Source organism: Acanthisitta chloris, unplaced genomic scaffold, assembly GCF_000695815.1.
Source record: "Acanthisitta chloris isolate BGI_N310 unplaced genomic scaffold, ASM69581v1 scaffold2628, whole genome shotgun sequence".
Classification (NCBI taxonomy): Eukaryota; Metazoa; Chordata; class Aves; order Passeriformes; family Acanthisittidae; genus Acanthisitta; species Acanthisitta chloris.
The window spans coordinates 93022-113596 of record NW_008688644.1 but is presented as its reverse complement, the minus strand read 5'-3'; the positions used below and the strand labels follow the sequence as shown (position 1 = coordinate 113596).

General features: G+C 39.0%; 1 protein-coding gene across 1 annotated transcript in view; it reads right to left on the bottom strand.

The window, feature by feature from the left end:
* Positions 1–1681: 1681 nt before the first annotated feature.
* The window catches only part of LOC103808330 (thyroglobulin-like), a gene marked incomplete at both ends in the record, with an annotated part of 111822 nt that continues 92928 nt past the window's right edge, over positions 1682–20575 (bottom strand). Inside the window, 5 exons of the mRNA XM_009081108.1 lie at positions 1682–1790; positions 6626–6816; positions 7579–7709; positions 18318–18337; positions 19438–19529. Coding sequence (XP_009079356.1) covers positions 1682–1790; positions 6626–6816; positions 7579–7709; positions 18318–18337; positions 19438–19529 — 543 coding nt within the window. The remainder of the gene's footprint in view (positions 1791–6625; positions 6817–7578; positions 7710–18317; positions 18338–19437; positions 19530–20575) is intronic.

Genomic DNA, 20575 nt, shown 5'->3' with positions numbered 1-20575 from the left:
TACATATATATAATAATGAAAATTCACAGGACTATTAGGGTGAAGCTAAAAAGGACCAAGATGCTTCCATTATGGAAATGATGTGGCTGAAGATATGCACATGACTGACTGCATACGTGGACACATGTAAAATCACATCTGTTATTAAAACAAGATGTCTTGGCAAGGTACATTGAGTTTTTAATAGAAGCTATTAGACATTGATTTTGAGGAGCTGTCTCAAAAGAGGAAAATTAAACCCAGTCTTGGCCAAGAAATCACAACTGCTGTATCTATAGTTACTGCAAAGGAAGCAACCTCTGTTGAGGTATGTCATTAAGATCTGGCCTTTCAAGAAAATTCTTACATATTTAAGGGATTTTTTTAGTAGCAATTAGCTAGTTTAGGTAAACTAAATGATGGAAAACACAGTTTGAGTTCTCCATCTTTACTGTTTTGTTTTTAGTCAGTTAACAAGCTTCTTGATTCTTCTGTTCTTTTTGCTGTTTATTGAACAGGATGCAAGTATAAGAACTATTTGTTACAAAGTTTTTCTTCTATCTTGGTAGAATCTTTGGAAACACAAATACATGGCAGAGAGCAGTAACTGCTCGTGTACTGGCAAAGGTCCCACACAGCAAACAAAACCTTATGAGTTGCTTTATTAAGTTATTTCAGCACTGCACAAGAGATCTGGGGCCTACTGAAATCAACAGAAATTTTGCTGTTAGTTTTGGGGCAACTTTGATTTCACTTTTTGTGAAGTATCAGGAACACGTGTGTGATATGCTGCCAACTGAGGATTCTGTTGCCAAATGATGCCAGCAATGAATCAACAGCCTAATCCAAAACACCTTCAGAGCCATTAGATGTATCCTATGATTTTCCTTACACTTCCAAAACTATTCTGTATCTCACCTTCTCCTTACAAAAGGTAAATGTTCTGACTAGAGCATATTCTAAGCTTAATTAACATATGCTTTGTATTATCACTGCTATGTGTTCTGGCTTATGCAAACTATCTTATTCATAATTTCACAGGTGATCATGAGCTGAATATAGCATGTGCATGTACCTGAATTCAAGTGAACACACTCAGTGTATACTCTTGATTCCCTTCTTCCATTGCTCTTCCTTCTCATTTTGAAGTTTTTCAGTTTCCTCCAGAATGCCAAACAAGGCTCCCACTCCTATTGGCTGCATGTGATAGGATGGGTAATAAAAAAGGACAAGACAGATATGACATCTAGCAAATTTGCACCTCATCAGCTGAAGGACTTGTAAGTGTTTCAATGCATATCCTTTTCTGGCTGGGGGTACTACAACATGTTGGCATTTGTATGGTTGCATGAAATAAAGTCCAAGTACATTTGTTTTGTTTTTGCAGTTTTTATTGATACGGGTACTACAACATGTTGGCATTTGTATAGTTGCATGAAATAAAGGCCAAGTACATTTGTTTTGGTTTTGCAGTTTTTATTGATATTTCATTTCTCAAATTCCAGTTTCCTTTGACATAAATTGATAGTTGCAGAGCTTATTTTGTGCCATATTCACCAATATGTCTTGAAAAACTACTTTCCTGAAAGGTCTACTTTACTTGTTGAGAAAGTTAACTGAAGGGAGTGACTTGTGTGAGATGATTGTGTGGATGTACAATTATATGAGAAACCCATCCAACAGCACTGTGATTTCCTATCACCTGTAAGCCACCTCATCTCCCAGGGGCTGTCTCTCTGGGGAGGCAAGTCCTTCACTGGGAGCTTCACTAGGGCTGTTTTCTGAAGATGGCTCTCCACCACTTGCACTTCCTGGAAAGACAACATAATTAAGGTTAAAATAGATGTCATATCTTCGATGCAGCAAGCTCCAAGGTATGCATTTTGTCAATGACTCTTAAAAGACTTTTATGTGGTTATAAATGTTCAAAAGCTATTTTTCTCAGTTTGCAAAGTAATGGCAGATCACCTGGGGGGAATTAATTATCATGATCTCAGCTTGTTTTAAATAACTACCATTAGAATGCATAGTAGTTTGCTCTCCACTTGTTCAAGACTTTTTTTTTTTATTATTTCCCGATATTTCCCTACTAGGCAGGAAGTGTGGGAAACATTAAATTTTTTGTCTGTCTGGAATACATAAAGCCCCAAGCACACAGCTCCAATAGATTTCTTCTTTTTTATCCTTTACCTTCTCAAATTTTAGTCTTCCACCCTATTTCAGTGATGCAGTTGCCTCAACACCACCAAACTATGACAAGAAAGTGTACCAAAGGTGTTTATTTAATGACTCCAAGCCAGAATGCTCTCATTGCTGCACAGATCTCCCTAATACTAAAGGAATCTATTTTCTAGTTGGGGTTTCCAAATAGAAGGTATGAATAGAAGGGATAAAAGATAAATGATGGTCACAATATTCCTGATTTGGTCTTGATTCAAGTCTGAACTATGAACACTGTTGCTTTATTTTGACTCTTGTGTGGCTACACACATGTCTCAGAGCTCATGGAGAAGGCTTCAGCTTTGGTACCTGTTGAATTTTCTACAGATGGTGTCCAGTCTGGCTAACTTGCACATGTAAAGTATGTCTAAATGTCTAAATCTAGGCACATGGGTTAGGCAGACAAGATTCAACTTTGAGACACTAAAGGCATCTCTTTCTCCTCATTTGCAACACTGCTTGCAGAGGCAACTATTTCAGGAAGAATAGTTCTGTTTAGATACCAGTTAGATGATTAAGAGTTGTAGACAGGATCCAAGTCCACCTGTTTGGGATACAGAGAGAGGCCCCTTAGAAAGGGGCTGACTGTTAGGCAGCTCAGTCCATACCTGTTTGGGATACAGAGAGAGGCCCCATAGAAAGGGGCTGACTGTTAGGCAGCTTAGTCCAGCACACTATGCAAGAGGAATTTTAGCATTCAGATATCTGTCTGAATATGCATAAACATACTGGAGCTCCTGTTTTTAACTGAATTTGAAGTTGTTAACAAATTCCCTGGAAAAAGCCATCCACAGCTTTTTTTTGTTTTGTCTTGTTTTTCCACAATGGCCACTCTTCTTGGTTCTCATTTTGATGTTTACCATAGAAACCATCACAATTCAAAATATAAAACATGTCTTTGAAATGCAATCATAGGAACTCCATTTACTAAATATAAACCTTTTCAAGCACCATCACTTTCATAATTCCCCAGGTAAACTTTTCCCCAAAATGCCAACGTGACAAACTGGTGTCAAACAAAACTTGAAGAGATTTATAGTTCCTCTGCAATGAAACAGATTCAAATTTCCCTCTGTAATTTGTAAAGGCACTGCCAGCAAAGAGCATGATGAATCATTGCATTTATGACAGGAACTTTGTTAAATTATCTTCAATTACAATAACATACATTCCAGTTATGTGCCAGGAACAAACAATACATTCTATCTGATCACAAAATGAAACACTACTTCAACTTGAACAATATTTTTACTAAACTGAAAGAAAATAACAGGTAATAGTTAAGCTGGATGTATACACAACAGCTTCTATATCCAGCAGTGAATAACCTAAAGGACATGTAACTTCAGCTGTATAAGAGAATCTAAATATTGGAGGTTTTATTTCAGAAACTGCAATTTATGCATTTAGCATAAACCACAATAAGGTATAACTCAGTTTTCTGTTGGACTGAGATATTGAGCTTCAAGCCTTTAGTTATCCCTAATTTGTCATTTCTAAGTCAATATATTTCACATGGCAGTATACAAAGGATCAAGAAAAAGTTTTGAAAAGCCAGTTCCTGTTAGACTTTATAATCACTGGTTTGTCCAGTTCTGCTCAATTTCATTGAAATATGTTGGGGGTTTTTGCTTATAGATGACAGAATATATATGAAGCTATAAAGATATTTTTTGAAGGAAAATGTGAGATGGACAAAACAGGATTCATCACAGCTGGTTGAGATCATATCAGACTAGATCCTGTACAACTTTGCATTTGGATGTGAAAACTGGATTGTTTTATTATCAGAGCCTCTTGCTGCCACACTTGTAAATTCCATCTACTTGGCATCAGGCCACAAATTGCAATCCAAAACTAAGCCTCAGTCAGAATGAACAGTGCATCATACAGTCCAAAACCACTGTCATGGAGCTTTAGAACTGTTGAAAGACAGGAAATTTTTAGATTGGATCTCCCAGTAGCTGACTGACAAATAGATCCCCCTCAGGAAGGATTACAAGGTACTTGTACAAGGAGCACAAGCAAGAATAGTTTTCAGCATTGCTGTCTCAAATCTAGCATCCAACACTACTCCAAGATCCCATACAAACAGCCTGGAAGCACTCCTGGAACAGAAGCTGGAGCAGTCAGGTAAAAACAGAGGTGCAGTGTTTGATTTCTGAAGGGAGGTACAGCAATCTACCTCAGGTGCAAGGAGACACATCAGCCAAGCAGAAACAATATGCTTGGGGCTCAATTCCTGCAGAATCTAATTTTTGGGAACAAGGCAAGTAATGAATTTGGACTGGTGGACTGACACTCTTTTGACATGACAGCACATGAATTTCATGTAGTCTTTCTAGCTGAACTGATGAAAATTATGAGGGTTTTTTTTCACAAGGAGATGGGCTTATATTGGTATAAAGAGACCCACAGAACGAGTTACCATCCCATGCTGAGGTCTGGAGCAGAAATGTTGGATGTGATGTCTATTTAAGTTGTAGGAGAAGTTTCAATATTCCAGGGTGAGATAAGATTAAAGATCCCTATCAAAGCATGGTGACAAGCCAATACTGCTATGAGATGAAATTTAGCAGAAGTCATCTGTGTAACTGTATCACCATGGTGCTGAGGCCAAGCAAACACTGGCTTTAAGAGCAGGCAGGGTGTATTCACTTCTGTCTGAAGAATAATTTGACATGTACTTTTAAAACCTTTCCTTGACAATCTATGCTCCATAAATCTCATACTGTGTGGCTTGTTTTCAGAAATTTTACTCAAATTTATGAACTCGTGGCTTGTTTTCAGAAATTTTACTCAACTTTGTGAACTATTTCAGTGTGTTTTTCTCTCCCTCTCTCTATTTTTATGTTTAACATTCAAGTATTTGGCTTTGGCCACTGACAAGAGCAGGATATTGAGCTAGGCAAACCACTGGTTTGACCCGTACATGAATGTTCTGTTCTTACACCAGTTTGGATGGTTTTAAACCCTCTACATTTCAAAAACAATCTGCCCTGATAGATAATTTCTCATCTTTTGGGGGGATTTTCTGTAAATGCTGGCAATAGTCTCTGTCCGTGGTGCTCAGTCAAGAGTTGTTCTGTGCGTGCTGTGACTTCAGCTCAGTCTGGCATTACACAGCAATAATGCTGCAAGGTGAAGTTCCCAAAGATCTAGAAGCTATAGCCAGGACTGTTTAAGTATCAGAATCAAGTTTTGAAAATTAGCAATATTTCAACCAGCAGAAAGACATTGGCGAGAGCAAAATATCCCCTCTGAACTTGAAAGACATTGAGGGATACCAGGAAAATGATAAAAGGACTGACAGCAAGATCTTCAGTCCACTTTTTAAGAAAGATCACGAGTAAAGATTGAGGCTGCCTCTTGAATGAGAGAATTGATGTTCTCTGTTTGCATCAGAACCACCAACCTGATGGTTCTGAGCAATTAAAGTTTTGTGTCACTCAAACATCAGTCTCAGCCCATTTCAGGTCTTCTGTCAGGCATAGACAGCCTGAGTAGCTTCGTGTCTTGGAAAGTACATTTTGTTCCCAGAAGTGCAATGGCCCTCCAAAGCAGAGAGGGCCTGAACTGTGTTCACTGTGAAGAAGAGTCCTTAGGACATAAAAAAACACTTGCAAACTTGCAGGCTTCCAAGAACAATTCAAAACATCTCTGTCTGCCAAAAATAGATGGTTTTGTTTGCTTTCCTTGAGGCTATCCAAACTTATTTACAAGATTCACAGGCACAAAGGGGAGCTCATTTACTAGAATAAATGGAGTGCTCAGGACAGGCAGCAGACTGAAATCTCAGCAGAGTTAGTTTTACTGTCCTAAACAATAAGAAAAAATTGAGGGATTCTCATAGCTGCATTGAAATTAATGGTGACAAAGGAGAAATACATGGGGTGTAATCAACACAACTCTAAAAAAAGTCACAGAAACTGATCTAGTGTCAAGTCAAGGAATGTAGGATCCATAATGAGATATACCTAATGCCTCAACTTTACACTGAATCAAAGTTTATGTGCTGCTCCTGAGCCATAGGGATCTCAACATTCTCATGTTAGGTGCTTCCAGCAGACAAAAGAGGCCTGTATACCTTCCAGTTCAGTCAAAGTCTATATTATGACTCCAAATAGGGAGCAAACTATTAGAAGATACATCTCTGTCATATCTTCTATCATCACATCAGGAAGATCTCACTAGCTCTCTAGTCTCCAGGACAGCTAAACCTTATTACACATTATCTGCTATAAAATAAATGTGTTTAGTGTTGCATCCCTTCAGTCTCAGGACAGTCTTAACTATATACCCTGGCCAATGCAAGATGTTTAATTTATGAAAAGTGTTTTTCCACAGTGATGCAACAGCACTACCATCAGAGGAAAACATTAAGCAGAGAGTTTAGGTTTTATTTAATGTCAGGAAACACTCTTACCTGTGGATGCTTTCAGCCTTCTGATATAATCAGACCAAAAGGAACAGTCTGCTTTTTTCAATCCTTTAAGAGTCGGCAAGGTAACAGTGAACTCCTTGTAGTTATCACCATCATCACTTGGCAGATACATGGGCCAGGCAGGCATCACCCCTGTCATTCTTCTCGAGAAACTATGAGGGTAGTTTGGATTTCTAAGGGAGTGGGAGAAATTATCATTAGAAAACAATGACATGAAGAGCAAAATGAGAAGGAGATCAGGTAGGTCAGGGAAACGTGTATCCAGTCCCTCTGACCAGCAGGATTCAAATTTAGTCCAGACTGGTGAATGTGTGTCTCACTTGGCAGTAACTCAATAGTCTGGCTCACTTCTTAAGGAACAGGTACACAGAACCTGTACAGACACAGGCTTAGGAACACCCTCGACAGCCCTCAATCCCAAAGCAATGGAAGAAACCCTAAAGAGCACATAAAGTTACAGTTTCCACACTGGGTTTCCAGAAATAATCCTCATTCTTGAATATGGCACAATAAAGTTGAGGGATATTCACAGAGTAATTCACAGGTAAGGGATGCACCATGTCTTCATGTCCTTCTTCTTTTCTTCTGGGAATAAGACAAGAGACTTCAGAATTGGGGTCCCAGAACTAAACTCTGGGAACAGCATCAGGGCCATTGTAGCCTCCATGTATTTAAGCAGAATTTGCAGCTGGTTCATGGAGATAAAATGTTTATTCTTTCTATCTAAGTGTCATAATACAAATCTTAGCTATCTGCTTGACAACTTGCCCATGACTTTCCAACTGTGTTGACCAAATCCCTCTGTAGGCTTCCAAGCTGCTAGAGGAAATGGAGGCTGATTGAGTGAGGAGAGGATAAGGACTGATCTGGACTGTTGTCCCTTTACTCCTCACCCCCTCCCCAATCATAGCAATTCTTAAATGTCACACACTTACCCAGAGTTTAGAAAATTGGAGATATACTGCATAATTTGCAAGGAAAGGCCCTTTTCTTCCAGAGTAAATTGTTCTTCATACTTTGGGTAGAATGGCAGACCAAATGCATACTGAACATCCAGCAAGAGTTCCTGACCCGAACTAAACAAAATATTTATAGAAAGATAATTAAAACCATCATTTATTTATTTGGGGAAGAAAGGGAAGTAATTTAATTCAGAGAATAAAGCAAAGTTGTAAATAATTAACGACCATTAATCAGTGTGGTGAACTGTGAGACTTTTCAAATTGAAACATAAAAGAGCAAGCAATAACATGGAAAATTTGTCATTAGGTTAATGAATGGTCTTTTATATTTGTTACAAGAGGAAACCATGGAATAAATCAAGAAATATTGTCAAAATTAACTGGGCATATAAGAGAAAGTGTCAGAGGGAGAAAGTCCCTTAGCTATTCCTTAAATGCCTCTTAAGTTTTGGACAGATTTTCACTAAAATTAAATTCAGAAAGTGGAAGCAAGTGATGACATGGAATCTGGCAGCCACGACGGAAGGTTAATTATGGGTTTTTTTCAAAGACTTGGAATAAAATCCTGGCCTTTCTTAGCAGCAATTGGAGTTTTTCCATTGACTTCATTGTGGCCAGGACTCTGCTCCAAATCTTTGGATAAGAAAAGATGTAATAGGAGATGTTTATGAAGATTTCTCTTATACATAGTTTTAATCTAATTTCTCTGCCTGCTGCATGGTTTTGGTTCATACAGTCTGTTCTACCCAAGTTTGATATGGCAGCCAAGTCAAAACAGCTTGAGATAATCACCTAGACCAGATTTAAAAAATAACAATTGTTGTATAGTTGCATATAATAACTGACACATATTAGAAGGAATATTTCAACAATTCAGAGACAAGACTGGCCAAGCAAGACAACAACACTTGTAGGACCTAATAGTAAAGTTACAGAGCTCAATGTCTTCAAGTCCTGCAGAAAAACAGTGGCCAATCTCTACTAATAAAATTGTAACTAATCTACAGTCAACACATAGCTTTGAACCACAGCAAAGAAGGAGACATTTCTGGTATGGTCCAATTGTGTTTTCTGTATCCCACAGACAGAAAGACTTATTGACTTGGTTTAATGCTGCATGAAGGCAGACAGCATCAGGGGACCTGGGAGAAGGAACAGATGTCTGTGAGGCAGAAATAAACAAATCCCAGATCCATTCAGCAGTGGCAGCAGTGGCTTTTGTCAAAAGGTGGCACAACTGAAACTATTTTATCTTTGGCCATGACATGGAGCAGCATTGTTATGACACTACTACTGCCTTCAATGGTACAAGGAGTGAAGTTCAAACCATTATGGGCAGGTGGGCTGAAAGCAAGGTGACTCCTTTACATTTTATGAGTGGTGGCACCAAAGCTTCTATTTTGAAAAACAAACACACAACCCTCTAAATGAAATACATCTTTGGTTGTGTTTTCCTTAGTCTTATCATAATACCTCAGTAATACTTTGCATCTGGAAAGTGAATTATTCACAGATTATTCACCAAAAAAATGTAGAACTGAAACAAGATTAAAGCATATTTTTCTTCCCCAAATGTTTATAGAAGGATTAAGCAAGATCATAGTTTAATAATTTTGCTTTAAAAATAATTTGCTTGGCCCAGTATATTACAGCAACATCTAGTGTCAGTATTTCAGCAAAGGTATGATATACTTATAGGAGCTATTTTCCTTTCAATGAGAAGTCACTTTTAATTAGAATAGAGGACATGAAATTAGTTGAGATGCAATGAAGAGACAAATGTATCCATTTGATGAAGGCATAGCAGACGTGAGCTTAGCTGTGAAGCTAAAACAAGTGAGTTGGGACTGAGAGTTGAGATTGTGTTCTCAGCACTCATGTTTCTAGAGGTGAAAACTGTTAAGGTCACAGCCCAGGCTAAAATTCAGCAATCTCATAAACAGAGAACTTATTAGGTTTAAAATTATTAGTATGACTGTAATGAGTTTGATACAGAGACATAAAGTGGTACAAAACCCTACAACTTCATGGGCTGCTTTCAATATTTCTGGTTGATGGTGCCACACCCTGGCCAGAGAGTACCAGCTGTAAGAGGATGAGAAAGACACAAGGATGAGAAAAAAACCATCAGGTTAAGAGGGGAAAGAGGCACATACATAAATGCACAGACCAGCAGGAAAGACAACTGGGAAACATCTAGATGGCAGCTGGATGGAAAAAATCAGGGGAAAATTTCTCTCATCCCTCAAACTCTGATTATAGAATTACAGATTCATAGAATGGCTTGGGTTGAAAGGGACCAGAGATGAGTGCAGAATAGACAGAAACACCTGAACAAGGGTTTTGGAGTCTTGTAGGAGCTCTGAGCATACTCAAGGTAGCACCAGGTATTGACACTGCTTAACTGGAAGAAAAGTGGAGTGAAAGAAAAACAGAAGTGACAAATAGGCATTTATAGGTTTCCTGTTGTACACTGCCAGCTCTGCAGGGAGGGTTTTATTTCCTCACCTAATTCAAACTGCACTCCCAGGGTGCCATAGAGGTGCTCAACAGCAGCAACTCTAAATGGGGAAATGAAGGCCCCACAACTGGTGGACTTCAGAGGACAGTTTGATTAAGGGGAGGACTGCAGAGACAATCTCAGAAGGGATTTTCAAAGTGTTTTTAAGGAATTCAAATTACTAGCAACTAACTTCCCCTAGAGAGGTCCCTTTTCAAGGAACAGATCTGTTATTTTAATAACAGCAGTGAATCTAATTATATGTAAGGATGAAGTCTTGGGTTTGGTGACTTCACGGGACCAGTACTTCATACAAAGGTATTGCTTCAGATCTCCTCTGTATAACTATGCTTTTTAAGATGTCAATATTTTTAGAAACAGATTCACAGCTCTTCTTATGGAGCAGCGTGACAGATCAGTAAATTGAGCCATGGGGAAGTTAGGAGCCATATCCTACCACTTCATTTGCACTAAAATGAGCTCTCCATGGGGAATTCTTACTTCACCTCAGAAGGAGGTGTTATTCGAGTTCAGTTATCCAGTTTACAGAAAAACAGATGGTAAAATGAGAAACTTTGTGACATACATACCCAACAATTTAACAGCAGACCTTGAAACATCACTTGCTGGGAATTTTCATTATCTAGTGCCAAGTTATTTAAATAGGAAGGTATAGGTTCTGAGAAAATTTTCCTTAAACCTTAAATGGAGTTTCCATTTAAATGTTTCCAAATAAGAAAGACAGAAAGTGATTACTTAGCCATCGTGATTACTTAGTCATCAGATACTCCAGTGCCCTCTCTATAGAACTTTGACTCTATAGAACTTTCACATACAAAAACCAGCTTCAACAGGGAAGAGTAAAAGATGAGTAGATCAGAATTTAGAATAAAACCAGCCAGGTTATGATTGGTTTGGTTTAAATTCTTATTCCAAATCAAACAAAGCATAGATGTAAACCCACATGTCCAACAGCTGAAGTTAATATCTTAATCATAAGCTTCTGGAACAGAAAAGCAACCCCAACCAAAGAATCCCCTCCCCAGCTCAGAAATCCTCAAAGATTTTGTTTGCAAAATGGAATTGTCATTACAGGCTATCCATAATCATGGCAGTCAGAACAGAAGAATATAATTTGGCAGTCCACCATGCTATTCTGTGTTACGACTGAATGCACAATTTAGACCTGGGGCTGCAAGGACCTCACACTGCAATCCATGGTAAAGTAGGACATATATCTCATTTTGAACTTTGTCCTTGTTCTGGATAACTATTTCATACTGGAAACTCATTCTGATGATTAATGACTGAGTCTAGCCTAATATTTCTCTTTTTTTCTCTCTTTCATTTAAAAATAGTCCTTGCTCTCCTTTTGAAATAATTTCAGCTAATCTCAAATCCTTTTGAGCCATAGCTTCTATTCTTAGTTACCTTAATGTAGTTTTTGTTCTTTTTTAAAACTCCACACACAGATAGAAGCCAATGCAAATTATCTCAAAATTCAAATGATATCCTATATTATGCCAAAATACCAAACTTCCCACTGCTATTCAATTGTTTAAATTTTAAAATAAGATGAACATAACTAACCAGAGCTCAGCCAGAATGACCAGTGATCATCTGAGAAATGGAGAAGAAATCATGTGCTCAAACTCATGTCACTCACCCAACTGAGCAGATATTGGCAGTCTGTGACAAACTGGTGAGATAAGAAAACAATTTATCCTTTAATGTAAACTGCTCATTCTAACAAGTCTGTGAAAGATTTCGTGTCAGAGCTGGGATCAGGGTTTGGAGTTCCTAGCCTCATCATCAAGGCCCTGTTTAGCATCCCATTGGCAAGGATAGGCCTTTCACTATGAAAACCAAAAAACCTGCTTCTCCACTGTTACTTGGCTTTGGTGAGAATAGGTTATTTACATACTGATTGAGTTGAACAGAGTTAATGATAAATCTGCTGATTTAAGTAGAGATAAGATTTCATAGCAACCCTGTCCCTGGAGAACAGGGTAGGATTCATATATAAAATGCCACTGCATGCATGCTCTTGTGGCCCCATTCTGAGTTTATTTTCAATAAATGGATATAAAATCTTTTTGCAAGTTTTATTGGAAATGTTAATGTGCTTATTTGCACCCATCTGCATTCTCTTCATATTAATACCAGCAGAGTGGGACCTAGTATCCTAAACTGTGGACAGACACTGTCTCACCCATGTCATGGGAGAGGAGCAGCTTCTTGAATACTGTGTGCAGTTCTGGGCCCCTCAGTTCAGGAAGGCTATTGAGGGGCTGGAGCAGGTCTAGAGAAGAGCAACGAGGCTGGTGAAGGGACTGGAGCACAAGTGCCATGAGGAGAGGCTGAGGGAGCTGGGGGTGTTCAGCCTGGAGAAGAGGAGGCTCAGGGGAGACCTTATCATCCTCTACAACTCCCTGACAGGAGGTTGGAGTCAGGTGGGGGTTGGTCTCTTCTCCCAGGCAACCAGCAGCAGGACAAGAGGGCACAGACTCAAGCTCTGCCAGGGGAGGTTTAGGTTGGATATTAGGAAGAGATTTTTTTATGGAAAGAGTAATCAGACATTGGAATGTGCTGCCTAGGGAGGTGGTGGATTCACCATCCCTGGAGGTTTTCAAGATGAGACTGGATGTGGCACTTAGCGGTTGGTCTCTTCTCCCAGGCAACCAGCAGCAGGACAAGAGGGCACAGACTCAAGCTCTGCCAGGGGAGGTTTAGGTTGGATATTAGGAAGAGATTTTTTTATGGAAAGAGTAATCAGACATTGGAATGTGCTGCCTAGGGAGGTGGTGGATTCACCATCCCTGGAGGTTTTCAAGATGAGACTGGATGTGGCACTTAGCGCCATGGTCTACTAACCACAGGAGGGTTGGACTTGATGATCTTGGTGGTCTTTTCCAACCTGGTTGATTCTATGATCCTATGATTCTACCAAAACTGCACTTTGCCTGAACTGAAATGTCCATTTTAACGGTAAGCAAAATTAATTTTAAAAAATATATATAGCCACACATCTTAGAAAAGGAAATTGTATGTGATTACAGGGAGAAAAAATAACCAAAGGATAGCTGGATATTTATAGAAATTCAATAAGCCAATATAAGGCCTGGTGTGACCTCTGCAGTTCTAGGGATGCATTTGGCTCATTATGACTCCTCTCATTATGAACTCCTGCCAACAAATAGGGGAAAGGATGTGAAAAACAGATGAACATTTTTCTTTCTTTCTTCTTTTCAGGAAAATCAGGACATATGGAAAAAACTGAAGTACTAACAGGATTAAACTGCCAAGTTTATCCACATTTGTGCCAAAAAAGTCCTATAGATACATGTGACTTGCAAAAGTATCCTGGAGTTAGCTGTGTCTTTTCCACTTGAATTACTCCCAATACACGCAATGTTCCACTTTGCATTATAGTTGTGCCAATTGAAGAAAATAAAACTGAAGTATCAGATAGTAAACTCAAGAACCTGAAAGCTCACAACACCTGAAAATAGTATCATAGATCTTAGAGCAGGAATAAAGCACTTTTATCAACCTGTCAGGACTCCTAAAGAACACAAATGAAAATAGTATCATAGATCTTAGAGCAGTAATAAAGCACTTTTATCAACTTGTCAGGACTCCTAAAGAACACAAACTACAGAATTCTGCCAGGGAATTACTATATTTAAAACTTAGCAATAGGCATGCTAACACTTGAGTGCACTCAGGGGTTGATGTGGCCATTTGAAGACCACAGAGCCTCAAGGAATACTTGGTGCTCTATATACATGGACTTTGTGTTTATATTCTAGATTACATCTTATGGGATCAGCCTGTCCCACTGCAGCACATGCAGCTCCAAGAGTTGTTTTGTAATTTTCTGAATGTTTTAGATGAATTTTTGTTTCATTTCAAGCTGATTTCTGCTTTTTCTGAGCTGGGTACTTTGCCTTTCAATTTCTTTGTCCGATTTACAATATCTGGAAAGTCTACTGCATGATATAGGCCTCTAAACCACTACATGGGAAGAAAAAAACAAATTGTCCAGACCTCAAGCATTTCAAAACACAGAAACTTTGCAAAGACTTGAGAATGGTATGATGTTGTTATATCAATGGGATAGTGTTTTCATAGCTGAAGCTGGTATAATGCAATGGATAAGGTTAGAGGGATGAGAGGCACTTCCAACAAGAGCAAAATTCAAACTTTTAGGAGGTGATCAGGAGTAGAGCTTTATAGAGCACAATGACAAGCTGCTGGTGCAGCAAGTGGATATAGCTACCTAGGGTGATTGTGGCTCTTGCTCAGCTGTGCAGGCAATGTGCACCTTGTTCTTGTCACCAGTTCACTGGTGCTTTACTTTCTCTCTGTGTATACATGAGTTTCTTTGAAGCCCAGAGATGCAATTTTCTGTCTGTCTAATAAACACCCACTTCACAGTGTGGCCCCAACCTATGGAGTGTTGTACTCATGGACTAACAGCTGCAGGAGGAGAGCATCAAGTGGACAACAAGTAGTGGATGGATTAAAGGACAGGAATACAACTGTTATGAAATCAAAAGATTAGAAAAATCTCCCTTAATTAAAGGAATATTAAGAATAGCTGGAACTACCACAGCATATGTAATAAATAGAAACAAAAAGTGCTTCACATAGTTCAATGGGTTTATACACAACTATTTTATTTTTTTGATCAGTCAGGAGTTCTTGCCTTTAGTTACAGGCATCGTAAGAAGTGCCATCAAAACCCACTCAACTATGTGAACATCAGCATGGAGCAGCCTCTTAAATCACACCAACATACACAAGAGTGCATAGTCAGGAGGCAAAGATACCTCCAACTAAAATGGCTCAAAACAGACAGTAGCTCATTAATGTTGGATGAATCTGTCCCATGCACAACAGTTAAGAAAAGCTTTTGTGACAATTATTATAGTCACATTAATGACTGTAATATGGGGTCTCATTAAGTCCCAATTTAGACAGTTTCAATTACAATAATGATGTTTTGCCTTCCTGCTGCAGCTGATGATTTGGCCCTCTCAGTGGGCAGAGCAGTGATTTTTATCCACCATCTTTAAGACAGCACATTTGGCACCACAATGTGACTTGGAAAATATGCTGGCATGGGAAGCAGTACTATTTCATATAATACATAAAATTCACCCAGAAACCACTTAAAGGGTTAATGAGGTGAATCTTTATACGGTTAATAATATTATCCTTGTCTAAACATACTTGTCCTATCACCTATTTCTTTACTGTAACTAAAGTTCTTACTCCAGCCCTCCCCACTAATCCTAGGCAGTGCTGAGCAGCCACATTCCTCCTGCATTGTTTAGAATAAATGTTTACTCCAAGGCCTAAGTGTTCTCGAAAAGAGAGTGAGAAAATGGCAGCTGGGTTATGTATATATTTTTACCACAGATTATTAATGTGGGAGTTGGCTCCTTATTCAAACGGGAACTGAAGACTAAAGCAGACACAGTGTCATGCCAAGCTCTGGAGAATGCTACCACGTGGAAGGAGATATTAGTTTGCTCTCTGCAAGATCCATTGATCTATACACAAAGTGTTGGTTCATGATTTTATGTGATTTTCCACATATGTCCTAGACATCAGTTTAGAGCAGGCTTATTAACCCTGCCCCTTGATCTGTGCATGCTTGAATGTGTGTGTATACATTTTAGAACCATCCAGTTGTGAGACAAACTTTGGCTAATTGACTTTTTTACTGCTAAAAATTCCTTCCTGTCTAATAACCTTTTGTCTACTTTGCATCATTGCAGTTGGGTCTGTCTTTACTGGCTGACTTCTCTCTCCCTCTTGTTTATCTTGCTGTGAGTTATTAAGGGACTGCTCCATGTGAAACAAGAGGAAATACCAGTACTTTTTCATCCCTGCATTTTAACTCTCTGTTCTGTTACACATTTTGGAAGACACATAAAGTAGGAGAGAGGTGACAAAGCAGAAATTGAAGAATGTGTTGCTATACAGTGCTTTATCTTAACTAGTGAATGGTTATTTCCCCAGCCAGAATATTTTATCTAAGAGTAAATAGTCTTCCACTGTTGTAGTTATCTGAACACAATATTATTTTAATGTACTCTCCAATACCCCAGTGAGGTAACTATTAGTAATTATTATAGATAATATACAATTATATTATCATTATCTTTATGATACAGATAGAAAACACAAACAGGCAAAGGTCCATATCTTGTCTAAACAGATTTCTTAGGAACCATAGTAAAAAAACCCCACATTATTTTATCTTTTATGTTACCTTATGGACATAGAACTACAAAAATTTCCATTTTTGGAAGTGAAGGTCTGTATCTCAGCAAACCTGTATGTGGTTCAATATCGAACTGACTGAGAAATCATTTTTTTATGTTAAAAGCCTGTTAAGTGATCAGGAATATTTAATGAGGAATTCCTCCAGCTACAGTGCACTGAAGGGGATCTAATCCAGTATGTATACTCACAGAATATCCTGTACACGATTACCATGTGTAAATCACACTTTGGTTATTGCATTTGTTAACATGAAGAAATGGCTGTAACTGGGTTCTTCCAGTCAAGAATTTAATAGAGTGTTTTCAGGGTCCCAGACTCAATTATTGCTGCTGCTGAGCAAGTTCAAACCCATGCATCCCACCTTCCAGCCTAAGATGTAGGTTACTTGGCAGAGCATTTGCCTCTGCTCCTTCTCCCAACAGTCACAGTTTTCAAACAATAACTTCAGAACTAACAGTCCTGACAGGACTCAATTCCAGTGGTTAGGGATATCCCTTGGGAGTTAGTGACATGGTTGCCAGATCTTTCCCCAACATTAGCTTATATATTCTACTTGAAGGCTATTTCATGTACCATCACCCTTTATCATCCCTGGAGGTGTTCAAGAGGCAACTGGATCTGGGACTATGGTTTAGTGCCTTAGGGGTTACAGTGGTAGTGCTAGGTGGAAGGTGGGACTGGATGATCTTGAAGATCCCTCCCAAACTTGATGATTCTATGATTCTATGTACATCATTGGTTTTAATCTGGTAGGATAAATCACCAATAATCTTCCCAAATACTGTGCTTTGCTGATTCAGATTACTCATGATTTCCCAGTTTTTAGCAATTAAGGTCACTCTCCTGTGAAGCTCCTACCCTCAACATCATCAATTCATTGGCATGCAGTGAGGCTGCTGGACAGCCTGCAATGCACCTACACTATATGGAGGGGGCAATGCTCTAGAGAGGGGGAGGGAGAGAGGCAACATGGCAAAACTGGGATGAAGAACAAAGATTCATTTAGGAATGAATGACAGCAATATTTAAACAAAATACTTGTCGTGTATTCAGCAGAGGAGTTAGTGTCCCTTGGGAAATCAAGGGTATCACTTCATAAATAGCCACATTGTACTGTCAAATGAGATCCTTCCATACACAGGCAGGTTGAATTCTGCAATTTCTGTATAAGTGATTGCATTTGCAACCTAAACAGCATTTATTTCAATGGTACTTAAGAATAAATAAAGATGAAAAGTATAAGAATGTCATGCAGCATATCAATTTGGGCCATTTCTCCTTACAAGTGGCTTAAGTTAAGACATTTGAGCCTCTGCTTTACATTCCCACAGGTTTCAGACAGTATGCTGGCTTTGTTTGTTCTTTTAAAGAGGGTTATGAAAAAGCAAACCAATAAGTTTTGTACTAAGGTTTAAAGTAATTAGCTTAGAAGGCCAGTGTCAATACAAATATTATTACAATGTGTAGCCAAGTGCTATGTAAACCAATACTGCACTGGAGAGTGTGAGGAGAGCTAAATAAAACAAGCACAAGAGAAATCTTAAATAGGGCTAGATACAAGAGGAAATTCTCATCAACTCAAAATTACTGCCTCAAAACAGTGGGTCTAAGTTATATAGCTGCTATTTCATCTACTTTCAAATAAGGTCTAATCGTAGATGAGTGGGTCACTATCACTCTTCAAAGCAAGAGAAAACTTGTTAGCTAATTTGAGAGCACATCTTTTCTTTTTGTGTGGCTGGATTTTTGGCATACCATAGCTCAGCCCTGTTTGGATCCTTGTAAAAGTCACTTATCTGGGTCTATCAGTAGCCAAATGGAGCACTGCGAACATTCCCGCTGGAGCTGCCAGCAAAATAATGTCTCCCTGAGGATTAACTTCTCAGCTAAAAAGAAAGCAAGCCAGTGTTACTGCAGCATAATGGCCTTCATCTGTAACCTAGATCTGGGCTGGATTCTTTCAAATGCTTTTTCACTATGCTATCAGGAAAGGAAAAAACCTGCACGGCAAAGCTTTACAGGATCAAATGGTGACAGTAGGAACACGTTGTCCCTCCCCTGAGCCCTTCTGGAGACAGACTGAGAAAAAGGAAAGGGTCTCAAAAGTCTTTCCTGAAGAGAGATATGGACCAGTACAAGGAGCAGGAGACAAGCACAGCTTCCTCATAAGGAAATAGTATAAGGAGAAGCATCCCTGTGTACTTTGCTGCCCTGACGTGTGGATCCAGGGACAGGAGTGGTGACTGTGTCGCAGTTTCTGGTCACTCACTGGAAGGGGCTGAGTCGAAAGAAAAACCAGGGAAGGTAACTTTAAAGGCCTCTGTCTGTCAGCTTGTTCTGTGCCAAAGTGAACAAGACATTTTTGTCTCCCACAGTCATTTATACCTTTCTGTCTAAAATACAGTGCAGCTTGTCCTGATGAAAATTTTTCAAGTAAGCTCCTAACATGAAGGATGACACAATCTGCAAATGCTTGTGTTCAAACATATTTTTCCTCCCATAAGACAGTCTGTCAGCAGATCATCGGTCACAGTGCTAGAGCAGGAAGGAATAAATCTCAGAACCCATCCACACTGAAGGCCAGACAGTGTAACTGGGGTACAACTGCACTGACCTCAAAAGGGATCAGTGTTAAAATAATGTGGAGTTCTTAGAAAATGTTATGCTATTATCTTGAGAGTTGTGGACACCTGATGACTTAGACCACATTCTGTCTTTTTGTAGATTTATCAGATGCAGCATAGGAATCTGAAAGGCTATCTGGAACTGGCAAAGGTAGGTAAGTTGGAAAGGGGAAACTTAATTTAGACATCTAATGGGAAGTGCCTCAGTTCAGAAAAAGCATTTCTATATAGTTAGAGAAATAATCTATTAGGAACCAATCCCTCTTTTGATCATCTGAACTCTTTATTTGAGGTACCTACATCTATTCATTCATTCCACAGCACACCCAAACAGTCAGCTCTGGTTTTACAAACTCTAAATCCAATAAGCATAATAAAATCTGTCTCCTTACCTGCTCTGTGAGGAGCTCTCAGGTACATGGTACATGAAGACATTTCCTCTGGAAGCAGCAGCCCAGTGGTTGGCCATGTTTATGATGGGACATGTGATAAACTGGTCACTGATAAAAAAGGAGGAGCAGGGGACAGACATAGTCATGTAATGGAAAAAAAGGAAAGAACCCCCACAACAAACAGACCTCTCTATCTCAATAGTTTTCCTTAAATTTTCCAAAACAACTCATACATCTGTGTTCATATCCACTGAAGGAAACCACATTCATCCTCTATGAGTCCAGTGCAGCTTAGAATTCACTAAAATTGCTGTTTTGTGGAGTGTTGAACAATGGTGATGATACTAGATACACCAGATCTAACACATAAGGAATATCATAGCCAAAAAAAATCCCATTTTAGTCTCGTTTATGGGGGCACATGTACAAAACTCCTTCTGGCACCACTAGATTGCGATGGCATCTAATAAAAGGCCCTATATATTTCCTGGGTTAAGGATCAATAAAATAATTTCTGAATTTGGATCTCTGTGATTTCTTTGGGTAATGTTTTCAGTGCTGGAAGAGGTAAGGGATCACTTTAGAAGATAATCTGCAAGACTCACCAATATGAAATATCTAGTGCAGTATGTCTGGGAGAGAAAGGTTAATCAATAAAACTGCAATGAGATAGTTAAATGACCTATTTAACACCAGGCATTGCAATGCAAAGGGTATGAGTGAAGCAAATTTATCCAAACTTTCCTACCTCCCATTGCCCCAAGAAGTGGGGCTGGAAGTTGGGGTGAACAGTAGCTGGAAGAAGCACAAACTGTTTAAGAGGGCAGGCAGAAAACAGGACACCTTACTGCAATATATCTCATTATGATTCCTCAAGGCAATGTTATATATACAGATATCACCACTCCTCACTCTTCACGTGCCCAAAGACTCAGCACATGCTTTGGGCGTTTATATACATTTATCTACATGAGCACACACAAACATATCTGCTGAGGAAGTGGGAGGTTTCAATTCTCAGTTTAGTGAATCTGAAACAGCAGCTTCTCCTACAGATTTGGTAGGTAAAAAGTAAATGACTGGTGCAAGAAAGAACAGCATCAGAGAAGCATAAAAACACACTGCTATATTTAACTGGTATGGTTATGAAAGGC